Genomic DNA, 27539 nt, shown 5'->3' on the forward strand with positions numbered 1-27539 from the left:
AATAAAACATCTGGAGGTATGTTGCCAGGTATGGAGTGATGTTGCATGGCTTAAGCAGCATCCTTACAGAAAAAGGAAATTGTGCCTTTACTGTGGTACTAGAATTCTCTAATCAATAGAAATGGTGGATACATGAAAACCAGTTAACATATGTTATGTTACTATCAAAACACCTTGATGGTAATGTCTCTTGAAAGAGGTTCCTGCTCACCGGGTCAAAGGTAAAATATCAACATGGACCACAGACTGTTTGGATGCTGAAATTTCTCAGTTCTCCTTATCTCATAACTTAAAAAAAGATATAAAAGGAAAAGTCAGCACAACCAGAACAAAAAGAAATCATTCTTAATAGAATATGTTGCTCATCTTCGGGACTCACTGCCACAGGAAATTGCCAACTCTGGAGATTTAGAAAGTGTGCTAAATGCATCCCCACAGTATGTTGTAGACAGAGAGGTTTAATATTGTGGTTTAGGGTGTCAGTGCTAAACAGTGACTTTTCTTCCAAAATATTTGTGTCACAGCCACTTAAATTTGAGTCTTGCAAAATTAAAAATGTAAAAGAACTGTGCTAGTAAAGGTTTTTGCTTTGACTTTTCTTGTTTCTCACTTAAAAGAGGTTTTAATTCCTTGTTACTTCTAGGAAAACGGGTAAAAATCTAATTTTCTTCTCATGCAATCTAACTGAGGATTTTTGGGGTGGGGGTAGATGAGAGTGGTAAGGAGCAAGAATTTACAGCCAGAGGGAAAATTCCTTCTAACATGTGACTCAAGTAGAAGAACAAAGGAATCATAGTTGCAAGTAATCTAGTATTTAGCCCAATGAAAATCTTTACTTTTTGTGTTTTCCTCTTGCTTCAGTAAGATTGTCTTCGGGTAGACTTATGCAATATAGAAGTAGTCTGAAAGGCAGTTGCATGATTTTGCACAGGCTGCATGCTGAGACAACTGCATCAATGTTTCAGTCTAGCAATAAATGTTTTCTGCCTTCAAGCTGAAGCTTATTTAGCTTGGCTTATCTGGTGCTGCTGTAGCAACCATCAGTCTCCAGGCAACTGAGGCACATTGACCTCTTCGTTGAACTGAGTGTAGCACTACTTCAATTTAGTTGCCTGAGACAATAGTAATGGTGTTGAATGTGAAAAATGTGAAATTTTCTAGTTTATATGCAATGGAAATAATAAAACTCCTTGGATGGAACTGAACGTGTAGGTCTGACTTGGAAAAGATTTCAAGTTTACGCGGTGTGTGCTTTGTTACAAGCTGCAAAGTTGGTTGCTGAGTCAGTGTCCTTATAGGCCTTCTATAAATGTTGAGAATCTTGCAAGCATTTTTACACAGCAGCAATTCTGCTACTGTAGATGTTTCATCACTTAAATAGCAAAGACTGTTGAGGTTTATTTAGTTACTTAAAATGTCAATGTTTGTGAACAAAAGTAGCTGATCTTTATTATTACTCTTTCTGAAATATAATTTTTCAAGTAGTTACTTTTCTCTCAGATCCATTATTTGCCATATTACAAGTGTCTGACTTTCTTTGGGATACTAATATGAAGAAAAGAGATTACTGAGTTTTTTCCCCTAATAAAGCCATTTTCTCTGCTAGTCAATATGAGAGTGAAATTGAGATTCCTCATAGAAAGGTTAAGGTTCTTAAGAAAAACAGATTCTTGGGCAAGACAGTGCTTCCATTGTCTATGTAGAGCACATACAGGTTAAGTGCTATAAAGAGAGAGGTGGATGGAAAGGATGGAGGAACAAACTTGAGGTAAAAGGGATTTGTGTTGAAATGATAGTTCTGTTTTCAGTTAGGTCTGTGGGGGAGCTGGAGGAATCCCAGGGTCTTACTTCTGTAAAGCCTCCTTTAAAAAAAAACAACCTAAGCCTACTACAAAACAAACAAACAAAAAAGCCTAGACAACAAAACCAACCAACCAAAAAAGACCTCTTAATGAAGTAGCATTCTGGTTAGTTTTTGTACAAGTCTCTTTTTTATGTCTGGTATATAACTAAAGAGATTTTAACTGTTAAAATATTATATAATATCCAGGTTAGTTAACATGGAGGAGAGGAATAAACCAGTAGTACAGTTGAGGTGATAGTGTTTTCACATTACTGGAAGATAGGCCTTCTATCCATGTAGTTTTTAATGACTTGATGTGCCCTTGTTGTACACTGGGCAGAGGTATAAATTAGTTTCTGTAGGTGTGCCATTAATTTTTCATTTTGCCTTTCAAATCCCACTGTGTTTCCTGGTTGCATTCATTCATACCTTTCTTGGAAAATATTTGAGTGCTGCTGTTTGAAGGTTAGGTGGTTTCATTTAATTGAAAGATTTATTTGTACGTTTAATCAAAACAATTGATTCTCAAAGACGGTATTTGATTATTTGCTTGTTCGTAAGTGAGAGTCTTCATTACAGCTGGAAGCTCAAAGTTGTATTTTTGTTAGTAACAGAAAAAGTACTATTGATGTGAATATTGTATCCATACAGGACTTCATAAACTCTTTTTCTGACTTAATTTTAACTTTTCCAGCCTCCTAATTAAACTTATAAAGAGTTAATTCTTTTATTTCAGCCAGGTAGTGAAAACATTTATTGTGTAATTGGACCTTGATTATCTGTTTAAGAAAAACCTCGGACTTTTTTAAGGGCTTCAGAGTGCTTGGATGGTAAGGATGACAGTATGGGAGGGTTATCTTTTTAATCTCAGTATTGCTTTCGTAGAATGAATGAGTAAAACACTGCAGTGGCTGTTGGGGGTTGATTCACATTGATGATGTGTGATAGCAGGTGAGATGAGGTTAGCTGTAAAAATTTGCTCTTTGCTTTCAGTCATCTGTAGTTCCTGTAGTCTGTTTTAATCAGTTGGTCAGTATAGTTTGCTTGAAAATTAATTAATTATGTTCAACTTATAATTTATGACAGCCAAAATGTGTATTAATAAGATGTAAATGAAACTATGAGTTTAGTTAATATATGTAAATATTTTAAATATAAATATCATGCTGCAGATTAATATTGTGTTGTGCTAGTTGTTTTGAAAAGATGATAATTTCCAGAAGAAATGTGGAAACAGTGCTTGATTAAGGATCTTCCGAGTTGTCCTCCATTCCATCTGTATTTCTTGGCATATAGGAAAATAAACAGGAATTTGGAATTGTTTTTTTCATTAGAAATAAGGTCTAGATAAGATTTCTAAGCAAATTCATATTTGTGGTGAAAATTTTCAAGAGTTGTGTTGCAGCAAGTGATCCATGAGAAGTTGTTGTTGTGGCAGACCTTCCTCTTGGGCTCCCTAGCTGCTTTGTTGTGTTGCATTCCCTGTGGTCTGACCACCCCCTGTGGGTGTGCATTGCCACCCCAGATGAACAGCTGACCCACAGTTCAGAGAAGGCAAGTGATGATGGGTATCAGTGGTTCCCTCACATCTCCTAAATGAAGTTAAAGGTACTGAAAGAAGGAAAGGAAGCAATAGCATATTCTTCCCATTGCCTTCAATACGCAAGCAAAGGCCTTAAAAATTCCAGGGATAAAAATAATATTTCTTCACTTGTCCAAGTTAAGCCAGGAAGCATAAGACCAGGCTACTTTTGCTGCTGTCGGTTGACAGGCAGTTCTCTTAACTTCTCAAGAAAAGCAATTAATTTATATATATGCATATTATCAATTTTTTATTATAATTATGTGCCTAGCATTAATATGTGTTCATATCTAAGCTCATTTAATTGCAATGCAGGTTTTAATTAATTAATACATTGTTCAGATAAATGTTGCTTGTCATAAGACGAAAATACATGAGCTTAAGATGACTTCTAGATGAAGTAAGCTGATGTTAATACTTGGTCTAGTGCTTGAATTTCCTTTCATGTTTCATGAAGCTCGACAACTGCACAGAGAGCATTAGTAACATCTTCTCAGAAGTGTAGCAGAAAAGCTTGCAGAAAATGTAGCTTTTAACTTCATCTACATCAAAATCTTTTAAACTACTTTACCATAACTAGTTGTTTGTGGTATCTAATGCTCTTTATTTCTTAACTTTGTGTTAATAAGAACAAGGGAGAGTTTTGTGCTCTATATCCAGCATCGTGCTGTGATGAAGAACCTCGTCTGATTGGTTAATGGTATGACCCCAACCACAGGAACAATGATATGTTTTTATTTTAAACAAGAAATAAAATTAACCTTTGAAATTATTTCTGACAAATAGATATTGGCGGAAATAGGTAATTAGGTGATCTGTCACTAATTGTAAAGCATCATGAGATGTAACACAAAGCTACAATATCGCAGTGACTATTTTTAAAGCAGAGGGGAAAAGGGATGTTGATTGGGTATAAACTGATTAAGAAGCTGTCTTGGAATTGGTTGTTCCGGCCATCCTTGTTGTCCTATCATGAAAGGAGGAGAGTTCAGTAATGGTTTAACTACAATTAAATCCCTCCCCTTTCTTTATGGAAACTCAACTGTAGGCATTTCAGCATTAGCCTAAACAATGGTTTTGAATATGTTAAGCCCCTAACAATTAGGGAGCAGTTTGGGGCATTGAATAATGTGGAATGATGCAATTGAACCTGACAGCTTCAACAGTCAGCCTACTCATGGGACCCAAAAGTTGTTCACACTTGGTTTCATCTCTCATCACACGCTGAGTATTAAAACCTTACTGGTGTGGAGCTGAGACAGAAACGAGGCCTGTTATCAGAAAATATTTCATAGCATAAAACTTGAACAGGGGAAAAGGCATGTTCAAAGGGTCTCAAAGTTTTGAGACCTAGTCTAGTTGCATACAGCTAGTTGCCTAATTTTTCTCCCCTTAGTTTTTTTTCTGCTTAAAGAACATGAAACTTTTGAAATGAAGAGACTGCCTTCCCTGGAAATTTTAAGTAAATATTTAGTTACTTGGGAAACTTTGTAGTCATACTGTTAGAGTAAAATACAATTTTAGAGTCATGCAAACAAATAAAAAACTATTTTAAATGTTTTGGATTATATATTTAGTTAACTTGCAAGTCTTGTTCTTTAATTAGAAGAATATACTTGCACTTTCTCTCTTGCTGTGGAGGAAGTGTTTTTAAGCATCAATCAAATATCAATCATTTATTCTTATTGCATGTGCACATTCTGTGAATTACAATGCATCGTCCTTCTGTGCTGCTCTGCTGCTTATGGCTTTACTGATTTATTGAACATGCCATAAAGGAAAGCAGTGTGTTACGTACCTCTAGATGGGCTTAAATCCTTCTGCTAAAATATTTTTAGGAAAATTTGCTGCCTTTTCAAAATAAATACTTAGCAGTCTCATTTTTTCATTACTTCCTACGTTTTTGTCATGTATTGTGTTGAGTGTTTAAATGGTATCAGTTGAAATAAAGAATAATGCAGCTTTAAAAGTTTTACATTTTAGAACATGTTTCAGTCCTGTGACCTTAATATGTATTGACAGGATGATTGCGCATTTTTAATAAATGCTTGCTACAGCTTGTTTCGACTGTGAGTGAAACATGAAGCTCCTATTTCACCTTTAAATAATGTAGCACTCCTCCACCTCCTCTACTTCCCTGTCAGATGAAGTTGTCACATACAGAAGAAAGCTTCGCAAATCATTATTCTTGTCATTTTATGGAGCCGTTTTAAAAAAGTATTTTCAAAGTTTTTAATTTGCCTCCAACTTAACTTGAACAATTTTATTGTCTTTTTCCTTTGAGAATTGCATACGATACAGGATGGCACTAGAACTTTGGTAGTTCCAACTTGTTGTAGGACACCTTTAATATTAAGTATAAACAGGGGTTAAGTCTAGGGTGAAACCACCACTAGTGAAAAAACTCAAGTTCTTGGATATTGTTTAAATCCTACTAAGTCTTTTAATCTATCAACCCACTTAGCAAACATTGTTTAATTCCTTTGATGTCTTTTGTTTTGTGATGTGATGGTTACTCAACAAACTTTAGCAACTCCCTTCAAGATACTTAAATATTTTCAGAAAGTTCTTAAAGCTATTTGTGCATGTTTCAGTCAAATTAACACATATTCTCCTTGCTGATTATAGCTACCCTGCCATCATAAACTAATATATAGTTGCTATTGCACATTTAAGCAGCCTTGCAGTGAATTACATGGACTGAGAGTAGGTGTACATCTTCTGTGCAAAATGTGAGCAGTACACTTACTGGAATTAAAAGAAATCTTTTAGAGAAATATTCTAAAACTGAACAGAAATAAGACCTGGTGTTTGGAGTAAAAAAAAAAAAGGCACAAACTATATTAGTAGCATTCATAACCTCAACCAGTCTATTTAAACTAAGTATGTGTAGACTTTTATTTTGCTAGTCTGACCTTTTAGATATGGTTGAATGGTAATACTGGTTGAATCTCTTAATATTGCATTCTATAAGGTTTCTTCAGTGAAAGGATTTGACAAAAAACTATATTGTTTTTGAAGTTTTTTTTTTGTTTTGGGGGAAAGCAGCTGAAGGTTGGTAGTAAACAGTAATAGTTGAGTTGGAATTGCATTATGGGCATTTGTTAAAGAAAATAGCAGGAGCTGTGCAGTATTGCTGCCTTTGTCGGTCAGTGTCACAGTTACTAATACATGCTGTAGTTTTGGAAGCTGTTGTATATAGGTGGAAGTGCCTGCATTGTTTTTAAGACTTAGAAATAATTCTGATTAATTCTGCTAAAGATACCCAACCAAACAACCAGAAATAACAGCCAGATGTGAAGTGATGCTCTGGTTCCATGTCTAGCAATCTTGCACATACCTATAAACTGAAAAGTGAAAAAACCCCTGATCATTGTAAGCAATTACTTGTGGCTTTTTCTAACTTTGTGACAGTAGAAGAATGTAAGTATCAGGCACAATTTCTCACCAGTATGTAGTAAATAAAGCATCATTGAAAACAGTTGTGTGAATTCATAAAAGTCCATTCATCAAGTTTAATATGTTGGCCGAAAGCCAAAACTTAATGGTAGTGTGTGATTCTTTCCAGATACATAGTTTATACTCTGTAATATTTTGCTGTAATAACCAGTATGTTTCCCCTGTCTCTTGTGTGCAGTTATGCATGTCAGAATGTCCCAGAAATTGAGTTCCTTACTGTTCACCTTCTTTTTTTGTTTTTCAAAAAAAGTTTCATGTGTAAAGGTTGTTTACATTTTCTTAGCAGATTAATTTTAAAACCAGTGATCAGACAGGTTTGTGTATCTTCAGTTCCACCCCCCCCACCATTGCAGTCTTTCCTTTGTTCTGAAATAATTTTTTTATCAGGTAGAAAAAAGCCTTTTAAATAAGCAGCCGTGCCTTTATTTCTTTGCTTGCCTGTCTCTGCAACTCAGCATTTGACACAAATCTTTTCTTCGAAAGGGAAAAAGCATCAGCAGCCAAAGAAGAAGGTATTTTTATTGCGTTGGATTATGCAAGATTTTGGCCAGCCTCCTTAGCTTCATCTGTTCAAGGGTTCATTTTCGCTTGTTTGGCACAAGTCCCAGCAGAGACCTTCAGAATTGTGGTTAGCAACATGAATGAACACAAACTTTGGGAGCTCTTCAATAAGTAGAGCTGGCCAACTGCCAAAAATACAGTTCCTTATATGGGGTCAGGGCAAAGCTGTGATTCCCCGAGCCCCCTATTGTATAGAAAACATACTTGTAATGGCTGTTTGCGTTCTTTAAAATAAAAACAAAACAAAACAAAAAAACACCAGGCTTCCAAGTCTATCAAAATAGGAAGTAACAAAATAGTGTGCACGTTTTACTAATGACGGAGTCGAGCAAAGGAAATATGGCTCCGTGTAGTTAAACTATAGAGCTGAAAGTTGGACCTTTTGACCTCCACAGCCGGCTTGTGATGTAAGGAACCCAAGCATTTGTGAGACATCTGTTGTCTACCTGCCCTTATTTTGTAAATGGTTTAATAAGATTAAATAATTAGTAGGATAACCACATGGTCGCCATGCTACTAAGTCCTAGCATTGAGCGCATACTTCAGGATCGCAAGGAAATCTGCCCGTCCTGCTACACTGTGGTCGTTTTAAAATGCAATTTAGGTATTTTTAATATTTGCCACAGTACTTTTTTTACTAGAAGGATTTTTTTTAATTGACAGATCTTGCCAACGACAAGTACAACACACTTTAAAACTGACATATTTTCAAAGTACTGCAATTCTGTTTCTGTACTCACAAAGGAAAAATATTTTTTTCTTTTAAATACATTGGTTTTAAAAAACATTCAACTTACAGAGACAATAATTGTGCAGTCGAAAGGCTTCTTTAAAATACATCTAGCATTTCTCCCCCTTCTTAAACAAGGATTCAAGTTTTAATCGGTTTCTTGCAGGCAAACACCCTACCTGGATCTTCTCTCAGTCTGCCTCCATCCCACATGTACGGCAATAGGCTGAATCCAAATTCAGCCATGGCAGCACTTATGGCTCAGTCTGAAAACAGCCAAGCAGGTAAGCTTCCGCTGCCGGTGCAAATGTGCAGCTTCCCAGACCTCAGTATTTTTAAAAAGACTGTTAAATTTTATTTGTGAGCTCTACTCAGCATTTGGTTATTAAATGTCTGTACAAAGTTGTTCTGTGCTGGAAGTAAATTCTCAGTTGTTCTGTGGAACAGCGCAGGTTTTCTTCCCCCTTTTTTTCCCCTCGGTGTGTGAAATGTAAATGTTTAAGCAGAGCCATCAGCAGGCAGGAATGCACCAGTGTCTCCTGTGACTCCTGTGATTGATGCGCTCAGTTCCCAGCTCTTTGCAACCGGAGTAACACAGCTCTGGGTTTTGTCGTGAATAGTTGAAACCTTTATTTGCATAATTCATGAAATTGCATTACATACAAGTTCGTGTGAAAGAGATCCCGTTAGAGAACTTGTGCAGCATTTAATAATCTTGTGAATATTTACCGGTTGGCATTTGGTACCGGAGGCTCTCCGCTGCGGTTTTAATGAGCCGCCGGCTTTGCTTTGTTTCATTCCCTCCGTAAGGATTTGTTGACATGTCGTAGTAGTCATGCCTGTTTGGGGGAAGGGAATGAGTTTAGCAGTTTACCAAGAATGGATCAGTCATGTCTTTGCCCTCCGAGGGGTCGGAGGTCGCTTGACTCAGAATAGGGGGAGGGCAACCTTGAAGGGGGCAGATAGGGTTATTTTATTGAGAGGCCATAGGGAAAATAACCCTTTTGAGTCCTTCCAAGCAAAACGTTTTCATATATTTAATGAGGCCTTTTTTGTTTGTTTTACTACCTTTTTAGCAAGGGGCTTTCCTATGCTTCTGCTTATAAATAGGAATTAGTGAATTATACGCTTTCATAAAGTTTTCAGTAAATTTGCAGAATAATGTGTGCTTGTTAGATGGCAGCAGTAAGTTTAATACGTTACATATTTTATGAGTTGTTTTGGGATGCAAAGTGTTAAAAAAATACAGAGCATCAGGATTTGCTGTGATAAGCATACAGATTAGCTGTCCACAGCTGTGATTCATTACTTTCACCGTACAAATTAAAAGTGGCTGAGGGGAGGGTACTGCAAATGCAAACCACGCTTCTGTGCTGTAAAACTGAAAGGAATGAAAGAAGTGAACATAATCCATGGCCTGGTACAGCCTCAGAAATGTGTAAGGACAACACCTTACATGCTACAGTTCAGCAATCTTAAACTAGTTACTTATTCACTCTTCAGCAGTTACTACAGATAGAAGTTGAGATTTAAGGTATTTTTAAAATATCTCCATGAGATATTAAAACTCTTATCTAAGAAAAGGTGATTTATCAGCTGTGAAATATTTACACTGCAGATCAAGATCTCGGAGATAATAGCCGAAGCCTTGTTGGCAGAGGAGGATCACCCAGAGGAAGTCTCTCCCCACGGTAAGCGTTATTTACATTGGAGAGTGCAGGCAGAGGAAATGTTTTAAGATTTGGAAACTTCACTGTCTTTTTGCTAGTAGTACTAAAGTGTTTTAAAAGCCTGTGTATATAAATGTGTATACACGCATGTATAAATATCTTTATTTTTATATAGATATATCCTTCTAAAAAAATCCCTAATATGCTCAGAGAGCTAAAATTGTGCTGAAATTTACTTTTATATCAACTGAAGTTAGGTTTACAAATGAAGGTTTTTAGGTAAGTTAGTTTACTCCCTTACTTAAGAAATGGAGACTTGCTCTAGAAGGATTTATCTGTCATTTAATCCACGTATGTTACTTATCTCCTCAGAATTGTTACTACAATCATATTTTAGTCATACTTGCAAAAATTCCAAAATCTCACAGACTTAACAATGATCACACAAATAAGATGGTGTGAGACATTAAATATAGTTAAAAATTTCAAAGAAATATTTTCATCCCTTTCCCTCACAACTTCAAAATATGCAGCAATTCTCTGTAGAAAAAAGAAGTACTTTTTTTGTTCTGCTGCAATTCACATCTACTAGAAAAGTTTGAGATAAGAAATCTTCTGGAACTGTATCACATTATTTTGTTTTAAAATACTTGCTGTTAAAATTTCAGTATTGTGTTTTAAATACTTCAGTAGTATTTTCTGTATATTTTAAGTGAATCTTTGTTTTTAAAGGGCTTTGTTTTCCATACTAAATCCCATATGTATTAAATTTTGTAGTGGTATTACTGCATTTTTTTTTTTTACTTAGGGACTGATCATGGGAATTTTATCCTGAAAAGGATTTTAGGATAGCTAAAAAATGGTAGTTACACAGGAATAGCATTGCAATAATGAATTTTATTGTTACAGCATGTGTTTATTACAGTAATTTATAACAAATATCTCCAAATTAGGTAATTTAATGTACATGCCTGGTGTTGTCGATCTTGTATTCTGTTTCTTAATTAATCAGGAGACATCTTGCTGGTTGGGGTGACATTATCAATTATCATACTTAGGTGTTAGGATTACCTTGTCGTGAACTCGCTTTTAAGCTTTCCAATATGTATTGCTTCTAAAATAATAAATAGAGAATTTACAAATGCGTTTAGACTGTTTTCTCATTATAAATGCATATACATACCTGAGCATATAAATTTATATATACAGACAAGGAGGTTCAGAGATGCTCTGAAATGCTCAACAGTTAGGAAATTCGAGAACTTTGGATTCTATATTAAGAAGTCCTCTTATGCATACATGTTTTGGTAATTATGAATTTTAATGCCTTCTTAGTTCATATGCAAAGACTTGGTGTTTGCACAATTTGCATAGGTCATAGTTGTGTTCAGTTTGTCTTTCGGTCAAATATTCGGGTAGGTAAACTTGTTAAATATGAGGCTTCTGTAGAGTGTATGTTCCCGGTATATACAGTCCAGTATTTGCTACACAGTAAAATCCCACCTGTTTTCAATGTGGATGGTAAAGGAGAACTGAATGATATGAAGGCCACATCAGTCCACAATGGCAAAGCTTCCTGCAGTGTATGGAAGCTGAAGCACTTCACAAAGAGCAGACAGATTTTGCTTGGCAGTCGGATTGTTCAAAAGCAAGCTAAAAATGGGAGGGGATGGGGAGTGCTGGGTGACAGAGGAAGGGGGAGGAATTGCTGCTGTTACAGAATTCAAAGATGGAAAAACTTAAGTCTGAATTACCTAGCATGGAAAAAATTTAAAAAACTTTAGAAACTCATTCAGTTAAGTTCAGTAGTCAGCAAATTTCACCCCTGGTTTGGGCGATAAAAAGATTACATGTATGTCAACGTTTCCGAAATGTGTAGGTAACTGACCACCTTCCCCACTTCAATAAATAAGTAACTGATTACTTAAAATATGGTTTATAATGAATAAAAAGCTAACTTAAGAAATCTGCTATCTGGAAACTTTGCAACTCTGAATGTTACCTGCTTTATCTATTAAAATTATTTTGCTGCAAGTTCTGACTGTTCCTTTTGAAGCTTATGAGATACATAAATAACACACTTCTCCTAAAGAACCATGTGATTTTCAGTGAGTTGCTTAAAACAAAAACACTTGCAGAAACATTCGTTTGCTGTTGATGATGCAGTTGATTGCAGCTCTTTGGAGAAGACATATGTGACTCATGAGCTTGTATGGTCATTTCCAATTCACATTGTTGTATCTTTGTACCCCAATATAACCACAGCGTTTGATGTTTAAGCTGTCGTATTTTAACTTTTAATATACATAAATATATGAGAAATATAAATATACCTGGTATATGTGAGCTGTTTCCATTTTGCAAAGGAATTACTGCTTTTCCCAAGGTAGCACTTGAACTTTTTTTTACCCTGTAGTTAACCTTAGATTTAAAAATGTGCTGTGTGATAGCTGCATTGAAATCTGTATGTGTGCTTATATCTAAATGCACTATTGTTTCCAATTAATACTCTAATATTATGAGTAACTCTACCCCAAATTTAAACAAAATACATTTGTGAAAGCAAGCATGGTACGAAACACAGAATTCCCGTGACAGCATCGTATCAGTGCAGGCAGCACGTTTATAATCCTGTTGGAAACTATGATCAAATGCTATTTGGAATAAGGATTCAACTCTGGTGTGCAAGAACCATATCATATCTAAAGGATGAGGTAGGGGTTCATTTGGAAGATGATGGATTGACTAATGTTGCAATACATAGAAATCTAGATTTTATTTTTTTTTTATTCTTCTCCTGTACAGGCTTCCAGTGAAGGATTGCAGAAGTTATACAGTCATGTATTGCTTTGTTTCTACCTTTTTGAAATTGATAGGAAACAGTACAAAGCCCAGGAAGAATTTTGTTGATGATTTATAATTCAAACAGCGCAATCTGTTAGAGTAGCATTATGCACCCTTCAGAAGCATGCAGACAGAGAGAGAGAAGTTGCTTGGGGAGTTGATTGGTGGTTTTCTGTATTTGGTTTTGGTTTTGTTGTTTCGAGTTTTTTTAAAGTGCATTGTTTGTGTGGAGTGTAAGTGTAGGCATAAGCCTTCCTTCTTATAGCTTCAGCATATCCTGTAAACAGCCAGTCTTAAGGCTGGTTTTGCCATGTCCGTGCTGAACTGTTAAATGCTGTTGTCATCTCTTGTCAAAAAACACCACCTTGGTTACTCATTCATCAGGGCTTTTGTTTTAACAAGTGCTTTTCTTTCATTCTGTATGGAAAAGAGGAATTATTTATAAATACTTACAGAGCTCTTAAGTCACCTACTTATAACCTTTTCTCGTAAAAATCGCTTTGCTCTGGTGCCTACAAAATGCTTGACAGTCATTAGGTAGCTAATGTGCTGTGACCACTGCTTATTACGGTAATCATAATTAACACACCGATTTCCTGAGCTCTCTGTGTTATCCTGTACTGGGACTGTGGTGCTCTTGTTGGTAAGTCTCCACTACGGGTAAACAGTACGGCTGTGACCCCGTCATGGCACCAGTTGCTCATGGTAATAAGTAATATATGAGAATCTGAGCTCACTGGAGTTGACAAAAAAAACCCCCAAACAACTGACAACAAAACCAACAACCAGCTTTTAGTGGGCTTTGGTGTTGATCCTGTGTGAGGAATGGGACCATGCATACATGAGACCAGAAGCCTGAGTCAGAAATACACCAAACATCTGGTTTTGCTCACAAGTTGAATTTTACCATCCAATGCTGAAGAAGTCTTCTCGTAGGACCTGGGAGAGATACCCGTCTTTCTCAATGGCTGAATATTTAGTTTTCTCCTGAATGAGAAAGGACGTGGCAAGGGGATTATTCCTTGAACTATATGTGATTATGAATGGAAAATGAGGTATATTAAGTGTGCACAGGACAGGCAGAGGATAACAGAACTTTCATTGCATCCCTTGTGAAATAGTGTTTTCACATAGTCCCTCAAAAATCTGGGTTTATATTATTGTTTTTAGAACAATTAGTTAGTGGAATTATTTATGGCCTTGCTTTGTACTGATTTTAATAAATGGGTTTTATTTTCCCCAGTTTTCTCTGGGAAAGGTTTGAAGTTCGGTGGTTATTGTTTTTCCCCCCACCTACCAAAGACAGGTGCCCTGTGTATCCATATATATAATGGTTTCCTGCTGTAGAAGTGCATGTTGTATAATTTAATTCAATGCTATTTGTCAGTTAGTATTTTGTTAGTTTGTATGCAAGAAGAGGTTATGTGCTTTCTCAGTATAAATTCTCACACTGTAATAATACATCTTTTTTTTATTAAAGCACTGCCATTGTGTGAACTAGGAGTTCTTAGTGAGGCTGATGAATTAACTTAGTCTTGGAAACATAAGATACGTAGGTGCTAAGGGCTGATATAAAAAAAGAAGTTTCAACAGCCTTTTTCCAACGCGTTTCCTTTCATTCTTTTCTTTAAACAATAAATTGCAATATTTTCAACAGATCCCCTGTGAGCAGCTTGCAGATTCGCTATGATCAATCAGGGAACAGTTGTGGGGAGAATTTGCCCCCAGTAGCAGCCAGCATAGAACAGCTTCTGGAGAGGCAGTGGAGTGAAGGACAACAGTTTTTATTAGAGCAAGGCACCCCCAGTGACAGTAAGTACTCACAGTCTGTTTATTATGGCTTTTGTTAACTGTTACTCAGAGCTGCTATTCCGTGCTTGTCCAAGAATTTTAACAAAATTTATTTGCTGTTGTGAATTGAAATATAACTGTGGTGTATAGTTCTAACACAGTTCTTAATGCAGCACGTGGCATCAGTAGGTGACAAACGACTTCTCTGTGGCTATCTACGCTTTTATGGATGGAGAAATTGTGTCAAGCAAGAGCAAGTAACTTGCAGATCCAGCTGGGCAGTTGCAGGGTTTGGAAAAGAATTCTGAACTCTTAGATCCACTAGTGTAAATATTGTAGTACAGTTCCCCATTTTTCTTTATATTGTGTGATATAAATTGGCATAATGATTTTTTATTGTTCTATATTTCATTTTTACATCTAAACTGCCTACTTCTGTTGCTACTTAAAAAGAAAATATTTACAAATGTGAAGAAAGGTATCCTACGGAGCTTTCTTGTCTTTATTATGTTCTGCCTTTCTTGTGAAGTTCTCAAAGCAAGCAAATATGATTTTTCAAGTTATATTTAATAGAGTGGAATAGTCCAAGAATGAATACATTAAAAGCATAAGTGATCAGGAGATCACGTGGGTTTCCATATTCAACAATATATCAGTATCAAAGACAATCATTGACTATGTTAAAAATTTTTTTGATTCCAGGTTAGGCTTTGTGTTTTATTGAACATATTATTCTTCTCATTGGTAATGTAAAGCGATATCTAGTTAGTATTTTTATGAATGGTATCCTGACAAAAATGCTAATTGTGAGGAAATTCATGCAGGGATAATCCTTTAAACATGATAGCTGGAGGACAGGTTTAGCTAAGTCTTATTGCATCTCATTTGAGCTCACTGAGGGTTCCTTTGTATGTTCTTGAAGAGGAGGGATAAAAGCTAAATCCTTGGGAAATGACCAGATGTGCCTATACCAGTAGACTTATGTCTGTAGAAGGCCCAGAGGTCATGTTAAACAAATACAGTTTAGAATTTAAAAAAAAAAAAAAGGCTCTCCCTGTGGCTTTACAGTCACACTCTAGTACTAGCTGGGAAATCCAAGTTCTGAAACCAAATCGGAGTTTGAGAAAACTGTGCTTGGTAAAAATCAGGTTAGTACAGAAGGTGATGCCCTCGCTATGCAGAAGGCGGGGGGTAAGTGCGGTGCTCACAGAGTGCTCCCTGCTGGGGGATTCCGAGATCGCTGCTCCCGGCTCCCAGCAAGGTGGGCCCGGAGAACTTGGTCACGTTGGATCACTTTTTTTTTTTTCATTGTTTCTATACGTTTAGGATTCACTGTACAAGGCATTCATGCAGAAAAACTCCCTTTTCACAAACTTGATTGTTTTTATATAAATGTTGCTGGTTGCCTGTATTTATTAGTTGAATGCATACTTGTCAATCTTTTCTGTTTTATAATGCTTAATATTCCTAATACTGCAGCTGAACTGGATTTTTCACAACTATGCAGTTAACCTGTGCTACTAAAATACAACGAATTTTATAGTCTAATTTGGGGATAAGTTATCATGTACTGCTGTTTGCTTAAAATGAATGCTAGCCCTAATGATGCTGCTTTATCAGTATGTAAGCCACAGTGTAGATGTATTCCAAAATTACTATCACACGCTATGTACTTTTTTCTGCACTTTAAATTACACAAAATAGATCTTCAATCTTCCCAGTAAAAGTCAAACTTTTAATTTTATTTGTATTTCCACATATGATTTAATGCTAGTCTTAATGTAATACAGAAACTAAAACCAAGTGAAGATGTTATTCGTTCATTGAATCTGTTGTGAAATATATGCATTTTTGTCTTAGTTTTAGGAATGCTTAAATCATTACACCAACTTCAGGTTGAAAATAGGCGGTTGGAAGAACAGATAAAGAATCTGACCGCTAAGAAGGAACGGCTTCAGCTTCTCAATGCACAGCTCTCGGTGCCCTTTCCAACAATAACTTCAAATCCCAGCCCCTCTCATCAAGTACATGCCTTTCCAGTCCAAGCACGTAAGTAGAGGAGATTATTAAAGTGTCAGAGTCATTTGATCGTGTATTTTTATGAAATATCCATTTCATCCACACATGCCATCGATGGGAGATGCATATACATGTAGGATGAATATAGACCAAGTATTTGCTGATGTGTTTAAAAGTTTAAAAGTCAACTGGTTTATTTATCTGAACCATTACTACTTGTTTCAGTGCAGTTTCTCTTTTACTTCAGTCTGGAGCACATCTGTTTGAATCTGTTGATTCACCAATTACTTAGTTAATATTTTACTATTCAGCAGCGATTTTAAGGTTGACTTTGCATTTTCTATGTTTACCTTTGACATTATTTTGAAATAATTATTTCGAATCTTTTTACATGTTACAGAAGTGTAACCACTGTGTGTTTTTTGAAATAATTACTTTAGCACCTAGTACTGATTCCTTGAACAGCAGTAAAAGCCCTCATCTGGGAAACAGTTTTTTACCGGACAATTCTCTTCCAGTATTAAATCAGGTAATTTTTATTTCTTTCTTCTAAACTTATTACAAGTACTCATCCTAGTCCTTGCATTGTGCTGTTAGGTAAAATTTTAAGCAGCTGAGGGAGTTTTGTTGTTTGTTTTGACACCAGGAGATAACCTCCAGCGGACAAAGCACCAGCAGTTCATCAGCGCTTTCCACTCCACCACCTGCTGGGCAGAGTCCGGCCCAGCAAGGCTCGGGAGTCACCGGAGTTCAGCAGGTCAATGGTGTGACAGTGGGGGCACTGGCTAGTGGTATGCAGACTGTAACCTCCACCATTCCTGCAGTGCCTGGTGTGGGTGGAATAATTGGAGCACTGCCAGCCAGCCAGCTGGCAATCAATGGAATTGTAGGGGCTTTAAATGGGGTAATTCAGACCCCAGCAACAATATCACAGAACCCTTCTCTCACTCATGCAACTGTGCCACCCAATGCAACTCATCCTCTGCCAACCACGCTAAATAACAGGTAAGAATTTGCTGATTTTATGTTTTTCTTGATAGTTCCTTCTGTTGTTCATGTTACATGTGTTTTTCATCTTACTCCGTGGGTAGTTTCTTCCTTAGCCTGTAATTGTTCTGCTCCTGATCTGTAAATGAAAGTGAGGATTTAAGAGAAGCACAAACATTTTCTCTTTAGCTTTTGGGAATTTTGTGTCCGTTTATTCCCATTTTTTTAATCAAGTCACATTCCAAAACAAATGTAATTATGTAAATGTTCTTCAGCTCATTTTTTTAGTACAGAAAACAATATTCTTTATCCTGACAATTGTTCTTCCAGGATTAAAGGAGCACTGGAAAAGCTACCATTTGTTGCAGTAAGAACGGGGGAGGGGGAGAAGGAGAAGAAGAGTATGTGGTCATGTAATTCAAGATGTAATAGGCATAACTAACCAGAGTTGTAATACAGTTGCATGGTGTTTTCAGTTGCCTGCACTGACTCCAAAACCAACAAAATTAGTTTTTCAAGTGGTGTGAAGGATTTCTAAATGCATAAAAAGATTCATGTGTGAGTATTCATAACAGCCCCTCACCAAAATCAGGTACCCTCAGTAGCATGAACTGCTGCTGCTTGAGCTGCAAGGCAAATGGGTAACAAAAGGAGACAGCTGCTTTCCAGGAGGGGGAATGGACTTCTTGGTCTGGAAGTATTTTGGGATAGAGCAGAGCCTGGGCCAACTCATTCTGCCTGCTGCCCTTCCCCCCACCCCTTGTATTGTCCTTTGCTTAGGAAGGAGAAATACAGGTTCTACATAGAAAGAAATGCCTGCAAATAGGGAGTGGATTACTTGTCGTTAAGTAGTTTATTTTTGGAGATTATGATGGATTAGCCACCAAAAAAAGGCATATGTGATTGAAATGATGCAAAAGATCCCTAGTTTTTCAGCTTCTTTTTTCAGTTTCTTTCCTTGCTGTTGGCTTGGCAGCTCCTGAATATTCGTGTACCATATAATTGTGTGGTATTGCTTCAGTAGGCTCATAAAATCTGATACTTTCAAGTGTATCCCGTTGTTTGGATGTGTTATATTTTTACTGAGGAGCCTGTATTTTTCATAGTTTATATCATATATGAACATGAGGTTGCATAGGTTAAACAAAAGACATTTTGTTAATGAACAGCTGTCTTCTTTCTTGAGTATCAGAGGTTTGTGAAAAACAGAATTTTTGCATTACTCTCCCCAAAAGTGTGAGGAGCGAGAAATACTAGACAAAATCAATAATATTAACCAGTTGCATAATGCTTTCCACTTTCACTACTGCCAGAATATATTGGTAATGCTAAATATCAGTCATGCCACTGTTTTCTCAAATGATTTCATACACAGATGATTTACTTCCAATTTTTTTATATTGCAGAAGTTCTCTTGTTTCTTTTTTAATATCCATCTTAACCAATTTAAGTCTTCAATGTGTAGCCTAGTAGTAGAATGCTCCAATTCATGCAAAATACTGCAACCAGTATCCTCTTCATAAGCTCTCATTCTGACTTTTAGTAGAGTCTGGAATACTCCCAATGATTTCCTATTTTCTGCTACAAGCTTATGATGTACAACTCTGCCAGCCTTCCACTTCTCTGTTTCTCTTCTTGCATGATCTCTTTCTGCACCACGCCCTCAATAATACTAATTTAAAATTAATGTTTATATTAAATTTAAAAGTGCGCTTTTTACACAATTCTCTGCTTTATTGAGCTCACCCAGATTATTTCCCAGGCCTCCTTCCTTTTGAGGTGTTTCACAATTAGCCCCATTTTCTCTGAGTTTTCTGGTTTTATATTTAGAAGAAAAAAGTTCAGGCTGAGCAAGCACTAATGGTAACTAGTGCTAAAATAATTTTGGTAATGACATGTACATTCCTCATTCCTGTTTCTTCCATTACAAATGCTTCAGTGAGAAATATGAAAAAACTTTTCTGTTACTAAGGAACTAAGTTGCGAAGAGGCTCTGGGATGACTTTCAAGGAAGGGAAGAAAAATACCAAAAAAATTTTCCACTGGTTGAAATCTTTGGTTCTGGAACTCTGTGGGACACCTGTCACTCTTGAGTTTGATGCTGCTTTAGTGGCAACTAGTTGAGTATTTCTTTAATGTTAAATTCCCCACGATATCACTGCTCTTTGAACTGCCCTGGTGGGAAGGTTAAATAGGCACAGGCAGGCACGAAGGTTTGGTGCCATGGCCTTGTGAGCTCTCTGAGCCTCGTTAGATGGTGTGGTAGTGGTCAAGTTTGGAGGGGGTTTAATTCAGCATGGGCAAGATGTTGGAAAGCTGCATGACAGCTCAGCCTTACTCTCTAACTTTCGGGTATAGGTCTGTAATTAAAAGACTTGCCAGATGTTCCTGTAAGTTGCTTCTTACAGTAACTTCACAAGCTTCAGAATCTGTTCCAACAGTTTCATGTGGAAAAATAGCCAGAGTGTTTACCAATGCACAAACACTTCTTTATGCATGTTGTCCTTACTCATGTGAACTCTTAACTGTGGGACACCAGGAGGTGAGAAAACACTGATTTGCACACTGCTGCTGGAGAGAGTTTCAAGTTGTAGGTAAAAGAGCCCACATTCATTCAGCAGAGAAAAATACTTGATCCTTTTCTGGGAAAAAGATGGCTTAATGCAGATTGCTAGCAACTGGGAGATTAAGTGATTTGAGGAAAGAGATAGGATTGTTTCTTTACATTCTCGCAATCAGAGAAGACTAGGATGGAGAGTTTCAGACTGATTATGTGCCTTTTAATGAGAATCTAAAAAGGATTAAATTTACATTCCAAGTTGATCTGGTTTAGAGAAAGCTCTTATGGTGAAATCCAGTGAACTATCTCTTCTGGGAAGCTTGGGAGCTGCACCGTTTTCTCTTCTGCGGTTCGGTTTAGTTTCCAAACACTGATCTCAGCTGCTGACTGAGAGTATTTTCTTTCAAGTGCCAATGCAGAGCAAGAGAGGCAGGCAGAGCGATTAAAGAGAAAGGAGAACAACAGAAAAAAGCAGTGCAAAGGTAAAACATGGTCTGAGAAAAAAATTGGGATAAAAGAATGAAAAAAAAACAGCTGAGAAGATTCATTCCCTTATAGAAAAATACAGAAAAAGTGAGGTAAAAAGAGAAGAAGGAAACAGTGATAATTTTAGTCAGAATAGTGTGGGAAATAGTGTCAAAGGCTTTACCTAAGCCCAGGTAGACACATCCACAGCCCATCCTTTATACATCAAGCAGGTCACCTTGTCACAGAAGGAAGTCAGGTTGGTCAAGCAGGACCTGCCTTTTACAAACCCAAGCTGGCTGGGCCTGATCCCCTGGTTGTCCTGCACGTGCTGTGTGGTGGCACTTAAGGGGATCTGCTCCATGACCTTCCCTGGCACCGAGGTCAGGCTAACAGGCCTGTGGTTCCCAGGTCTTTCTTCCAGCCCTTCTTGTAGATGAGCATCACATTTTCCAGCCTCCAGTCAACTGGGAACCCCCCCATGTCAGCCAGGGCTGCTGGTAAATGGTTGAAAGTGTCTCTGAGCACTTCCACCAGCTTCCTCACTACCCTTGGGTGGATCCCATCCTGCTCTATAGCCTTCTCATTGGAAGAGGTTTCCCATTCTCTACAGGAAATAAAGTGCAGCCCACTAGGTGTTTCCCAGGCTGAGGCCATCCAATGAAGTATGAAACAAAGTTCATATGTGGCTTGCCCTGTCCCAGCAGGAGAGAATGGTGATGCTTTGGGCATTTTCATATTGGCTGGTTAATACAAAGTCAAATTACACTGGAGTTGGGCTACAGTCTGCTGGCTACTGTAAAAATGCAAGATAAATATGTGCTGGGGAGCTAAATGATTGTAGCCTAGTGCTGTGGATTTGTGGCTGATTTAAGTTAATAATTCCTTATTACCAATCACAACAAACAATCCTGTCATCCTCTTGATCATCCTACTGCACACCTTCTTGCTGGTACAAGCACTTGTGCATCACACAGTGACTTCATCTACATTAATAGATAATATTTTAGTGTGTTTTGTATTGGCTTAAGTTTCACCTCAGTTCCCTTGAGGTGCAGCTCATTGTGCAAGAGCCACTATGAGGGGAGAGGACAGAAGTGTACAGCTGAAAGGGACATACTTAATGTTTCAATAGCAAGATAAACCTACCATGAAACTACACCTTAATATTTTAATGGGTGTTTTAAACTAGTAGAAGCTAACACTGGTACTGAAAGAGTAAATCCAGCTGTCTTTCTGGTCCTGTGTTCCCGACACACCCTTGTTCATGCTGTTGGTCTTGCAGTCAGCTGGCATAGCTGAAGAAACCCTTTATTTCCAGACTAGTTGTCAGCTGGATCCAAGCCCTGCCTGGTTTCCTGAGTATCTGCAGCAAATTATATGCAGGCATGAAAATAGAGACTGGGAGTGAAGTAGTTGGCAAATGCAGAGGCAGCATCCACAGACTGAAGGTGTTTGCTAAATTACAGACAAGGTTGGGAAGAGTGAGTGATTTGAATGTCACAAAGGATGGGAATTAGAAGGAAACCAAGGCAAAGTAAATGCTTGGTAACTAAGTGTTAAAGATTGGCAAGAGCTGTCTTGTAATATAAAATCTGGACTTTCTTCATAAAGTATTTGGAAAAATGTAGAACTGGTAATTATTTTCTGAGTTTCAGATAATGTGCATGGAGCAGACGTATGTTACAGGCAAGATGTTGCTGTTGCTCAGCATAAATGAGACTTGGGGGTGATAAGGTGTAGGCATGTGTCAAAATGCAACTGGACAGACAGGCAATTTAATGTTTACAATATGCAATCAAAATGCTAAATAGGGACTCTCTGTTTGTGTACATCTTTGCTTTAATGGAAAGTTGAAGTAAAAAGTTCCCATACTTTCATATAAACTACAGTATTACCCTGTCAAACCCTACAGTGCCTCGGGACTAGGATTGCTTTCTGACCAACAGAGACAACTTTTACTCCATCAACAGCACCAGCAATTTCAGCAATTACTAAGTACCCAGCAACTCACATCAGTAAGTTTTCCAGTTAATCATAATTTATTGCTCTGTTGTATTCCAAGGCATGGAAAAACTCCTCAGCCTAATAGACATACTAGAAATGTGTTTAACTTGATATTAAAGGCTTTGATAATATTTTAGTTTTTCAGTTGCTTCAACCTTTTTGATGATAGTCATGTTAAATGACAGGATGTTATTGGGCTTTGTGTATGGCTAGAAGAATCATTTGCTAGTGCCTTCAGTTTTCATTTTGTCCTATGTGGACATGGAGGCTTGTCTCAGCATGAGCTGTGGGTAGCAGAGTTTGGGAACATGTATGGATTCTTAACAATATCCTGGGAACTATTCTCTGATTCCACTAGAACACTAGCAAAAGATTTTTGGATATCATTTCGTGAGCTGTCTTTGCTCTGTTTGCAGTATTCATATAGGCCAGTAGGTAACTGGTTTGACTATTTGTATTGTTAATTGTGGACTTTTAGCACATGGTATGTTTGTTGTGACAGGCCTGATGAAGCCAGCAGGCTTAGCCGAGCTTCTGCTGAGCTACTGATTTCAGGAAATCTTAGAGGATTCTTCCCTTTCCCCCAGTCTCATGGAACTTCATTAGTGTAACCTAAATTAGCTGGGATTAGGTTAAGATAATGCCCTGACTGAAGATCTGGATAAGCAGAAAACCAGGGAGGAGCTATTTTTCAGTAATTAATTATTGATTTTTTTTTCCTTCCTCCTCCCTCTCCTCATATTACTCAAGGAACATCAGGCCCTTTTGTATCAATTAGTACAGCAGCAACATCACCATCACCATCACCAACACCATCAATCTGAAGTACAGCAATTGCAGATTACTGGAGGAGCACAGATACCCATAAACAACTTACTCTCAGGCACACAGGCCTCACCACTTAATGCAGCTGCTACCAACCCATTCCTTACAATTCATGGAGATAACGCAGCTCAGAAGGTGACAGTAAGTATCCTTCTCACCTCACTTTCAATGCAGTGCCTCCAGGAGGTAACCAGAAGAAGCAGGTTATGTGCCTGTTTTCACAAACCAGGGATGGTGGATTTTTTTCTTCATTTATTTTTTCTTGAGCCATGGGCTGCACTTAATGAGGCTCAGAACTCTGTGAACTTGTAGTCACTCCGAACCTGTCTGCTGCACACTCTTGCTTCCCTGGATCAAGACACCAATCCAGTGACCCTTGCCTTCCCCTTGTAGTTACAACTGCAGCCCTAGTCCTCCTCACCCCACTTCTTCCCTAGTTTGTCCACTGTTTTGTGGATCATTCCTTTTATCCCCTTACTTGGCGAGTTTGCCCTGGGCAGGCCTCAGGCACTGTGGAGCTGCAGAGATTAGGTGATGACTTGAGAGCTGAGGAGCCCTTAGCTGGGAAGGTGGAATGTGTGTTAGGAGAATGGGCTGTGTGCATCTTGGCTCTGGCCTGGGAAAATGAGGCTGTACACTGGGAAGCTGAGCGGCTCTTTTCCTTGATGGAGTAATAAAGCCTTTCCTAGACAGAAGAAGAAACAAGACACATTCTTTTCTGGCGAAGATATTCCATTATCTTGAGTATTTGCCCATAATCTCCATCCCCAGGATGGGAATTCTTTCTTCAAGAAGTCAGAAAATAGAATTCATTCTCTAAGGATCATACAATTAAGATAAGAGAGGATGAAGGGAACTTGGAAAAACAAAGGATGTATAGATGAATAGAGCAGGAAGACATAAAGTTCCAGTATTCCTTGGAGAAGACATCAAGTGGCAGTGGTAGAGGAAAAAAGGGAGCTTGTATGCAAAAGCATATAGGGAGAGTTTGGGCTACATATCAGTCCCCTCTCTGCTCCCCACTCCCAAAGCCTCCAGCTACTTCAGGAGCACTGTAGTGGAGGACTCAGTCTGGGCTTCTTTGTACTTGCCAAGCAGTAGGTGAGACACAAAACATAAATGTTAAATTTTCAAGACAATTTTTCCTATAAACAGCTCCCTTCCACTCAGCTATGTGAGCATTTATTTTATTGAGCTTTGAGCAGTGTCCCTGTCACCTTTGGTTTGGTTTGGTTGTGGTGCTGCAGCTGAACCGCGAACGGCAGCGCCGTGGTTGGGTCCCTTCTCCCAGTCACTGCCAGAGCAAAAGTGCTCTGTCACAGGGGTTGGCTCCACGCCTGGCCTTCATTTAGAAGTGTTCACAGTTTGCTCTGGCATGTTCAAAATTTATCTCCCCTCATTTTCCAAAAATTAGCAGTGAATGGAATTGAGACCCTCTATTTGGTTTGCATCCAAACAAACTATTCCACGTGACTTTATTTTGAATCTTTTTGACATGGCCATTACTGGGTCTGTACAATGTGGCATGTTGTATATTACAGTTGTAGTTTATGTTCCTGTAGCAGTGAGCTGTACATAATTCCAACAATTCAAACAAAAACCTTAGAAACAAATTTCTTTTGAAATAGCTTATATATTTTTTTAAGGTTAGAGTTGAGGCAGGTTGCATTGGATTGTTGAACTGTTTTTTAACAAATTCTCTATTTGCCAAAGTTTGAATGTTTTAATCTCATTTGCAGTTGGAACTGGTTTTCAGGTATTTCTGAATGCTCAGTGAGTGAGATGAGGTTTTTGCTTGCTCCTGTTCAATACCTGCAGGAAATGTCTTTGCAGTAATATATGGAAGAAAGGTAACTGTGACAGGGCAAGACAGAAATTGTATTTCTGTTCTGATGGGGAAGTGTAGATTTCAGGCCTCTAGGTGGGCAAAATGCAGTAGAGGTCACCTGGTATTTGCCTGGACCATCTTGTGGTTCTGGAGAGACCCACGGCCAGGAACAGCCAGTCTTGTGAGAATGAAAGTAGAAGCAAAATTGATGTTTTCTAATGCTGGCTGTGGTGACCTTAGCATTCTTTGCTTCAGTGCAGGACTACTCCTTTAATTATTCTTTCCTTTCCTATTTGTTATTCTGTAGTACATGTTTATTCTTTACAAATGCAAAAGTTACTATGTATATGGCTGTAATGAATGAACCTCATCTGTTTTGTCACTTTTATGAATTTAATTTTATTCAGCTCTGTATGTTATAATCTGATTTGTAGAAGTATTTTCTCTTACACAGAGGCTCAATGATAAAACTGGACCAGTTGCGTCAGAGAAGAGTTGACATTTGAATGACACTTGAGACCTGCACGTCCTGCTGTTATAGCACTTCACCTGGCTGCAAACCACGGCTGTCCTTTCTGTAGGCTGAAAAAATGCAACAAGGAACTCTTACTGCACAGCAAGAGGTTAATAATTTTCGTACGGATATTTTTGGTAGCCTTTCACTTGCTTTCTTGTTGCACTAAAATGGATGTACTTTTTAATGTTTCAGACTGTGAAGTAGATAAAACTCTGCCAATCATAATTATTTTGTCAATATTGATGGTACTAAGTACGAATTCATCCACAGAAGAACATATACTTGACTCTTCAGTCCTAATCTTACGAATTTAAAGGCTACAGACTGTCTGCAGTCACGCATTGCTTTGGTTTCAGAGCAGTAATTTCACAGCCCCAGCCCATCTGATCTGCTGCTGCGGTTGCAATAGATCCTTTTAGACTGAGCTTCTAATGGCAGCCGGGACTTGCTATTTGTCCTTCCTTTTTTACACACCTGTTTTGAAACCTGACTCATAAGGGAATTGACTTGGAACTTTTTACTCCTTCAAATTCCTATTGTTATATAGTGGGAGTTTTTCTTGAGTATGTTACAGTATGGAATCCAAAGTTTAATAATTTTGGTGTAGGTTTTAGAGTTCTGAGGTTTTTAAAGGAACCAGTTTGGTTCCAGTGACAAAGTTTTCTTACCAGATGAGAAGGCCACACGGGAAGAAGTTCGTGTAGTGTTTGGCCTAAACCAAGTGCCTGTTGCTACCTCCACTTTGTTGAAATGGCTGCAAACAGCTGATCATGCACTAGATGTGTCCTTGTTAGCAGCGGGAATACTCTGTCTTGCACCAGCAGCCGTGTTCTGCCTTTCCTAGAGGTGTTTATACCACTGTAGAGAGCTCAGGCAGATTGTTACCTGGGTCACTTTCACTAATAAATTACCAAAAAAGTGAGTTAATATTTCCCACTAAAATTTACCAGTGGTTGAAACGGGTGAACTTGCATTACAACACTTCTGGCAGTTGCTGATTTCATGGCGTGAGTCTATGCAGTGAAGGACAGTTCAAATGGGGGTAATGACCACTAATCAATGTAAAGGTGGGAATTATTAGAGGAAAAGACCCAGCTGTAATTAGACCTCCACTGTGTACTTATTTGGAAGAACATGTTAATTCTGCAATATGTTTCTTAGTTAAACATTGCACAGTTCTTACCTCATTTCTGTAAATAAAGTTTTGTGAATCTGTTTTGTATTGTGAAGAATTCATAAGAAAACATTGATATTTTGATTTGTAATATTTCTAATTAGTAGATTTAATTGAAAAAGTAAAAATAATTTATTTTTATATGTTCTGGGGAATTTTTTAAAAATGTCACAAATCACTTTTGTAGATACTTTACAAAAGTAAACCAGTGGTTTATTTTACTTACTCGCCCCACTGGTGGATATTCTGTAACAATTTGTACAAAAGGTAAGATGGAAATGTGCTGTTATTTTGACTAGATGTAAAATTCCAAGTGTATGAAAAGATACGTACAAAGCTTTTGTTAATAAACTTTAATAATGTTTATCATTGTATGTGGTTTGCGTGAATGTGAATCTTGTAGAAGAGCAGAGTGTTTCTATTAACATCACAAGAAAGGAAGGATTTCAATTGCACGTGGCCACTAAATTTTATTACAACAAGTTTTTAAAAATGTTGCTCATGTAAATTTTTGCTTTCAAGAGACACTGATGCAGCTGCAAAACTGTCCAGGGATGGTTCTGCTTACAGAACAGAAATGCCCAGTTGCAGCCCTGGGTCTGATGTCAGTTTTTTGCTTTCACCCCTCAAAGAGAAATGACTGGAATTGCAGTGGCTCCTATCCAATGGGCCCAGTT

At 37.7% G+C, this 27539-nt stretch overlaps 1 protein-coding gene across 1 annotated transcript in view; it reads left to right on the forward strand.

Moving 5' to 3' along the window:
• Nucleotides 1–27236, forward strand: part of MLLT10 (MLLT10 histone lysine methyltransferase DOT1L cofactor) — a 122532-nt gene extending 95296 nt beyond the window's left edge. Inside the window, 9 exon segments of the mRNA XM_025895390.2 lie at nucleotides 8342–8459; nucleotides 9794–9866; nucleotides 14347–14501; nucleotides 16341–16529; nucleotides 16940–17028; nucleotides 17146–17504; nucleotides 22427–22529; nucleotides 23269–23484; nucleotides 25626–27236. Of these exon segments, the coding sequence (XP_025751175.2) occupies nucleotides 8342–8459; nucleotides 9794–9866; nucleotides 14347–14501; nucleotides 16341–16529; nucleotides 16940–17028; nucleotides 17146–17504; nucleotides 22427–22529; nucleotides 23269–23484; nucleotides 25626–25670 (1347 nt within the window). The 3' untranslated portion in view covers nucleotides 25671–27236.
• The last annotated feature ends 303 nt before the right edge of the window (nucleotides 27237–27539 follow it).

This window comes from Manacus vitellinus, unplaced genomic scaffold (genome assembly GCF_001715985.3).
Source record: "Manacus vitellinus isolate BGI_N305 unplaced genomic scaffold, ASM171598v3 scaffold_3_pilon, whole genome shotgun sequence".
NCBI lineage: Eukaryota > Metazoa > Chordata > Aves > Passeriformes > Pipridae > Manacus > Manacus vitellinus.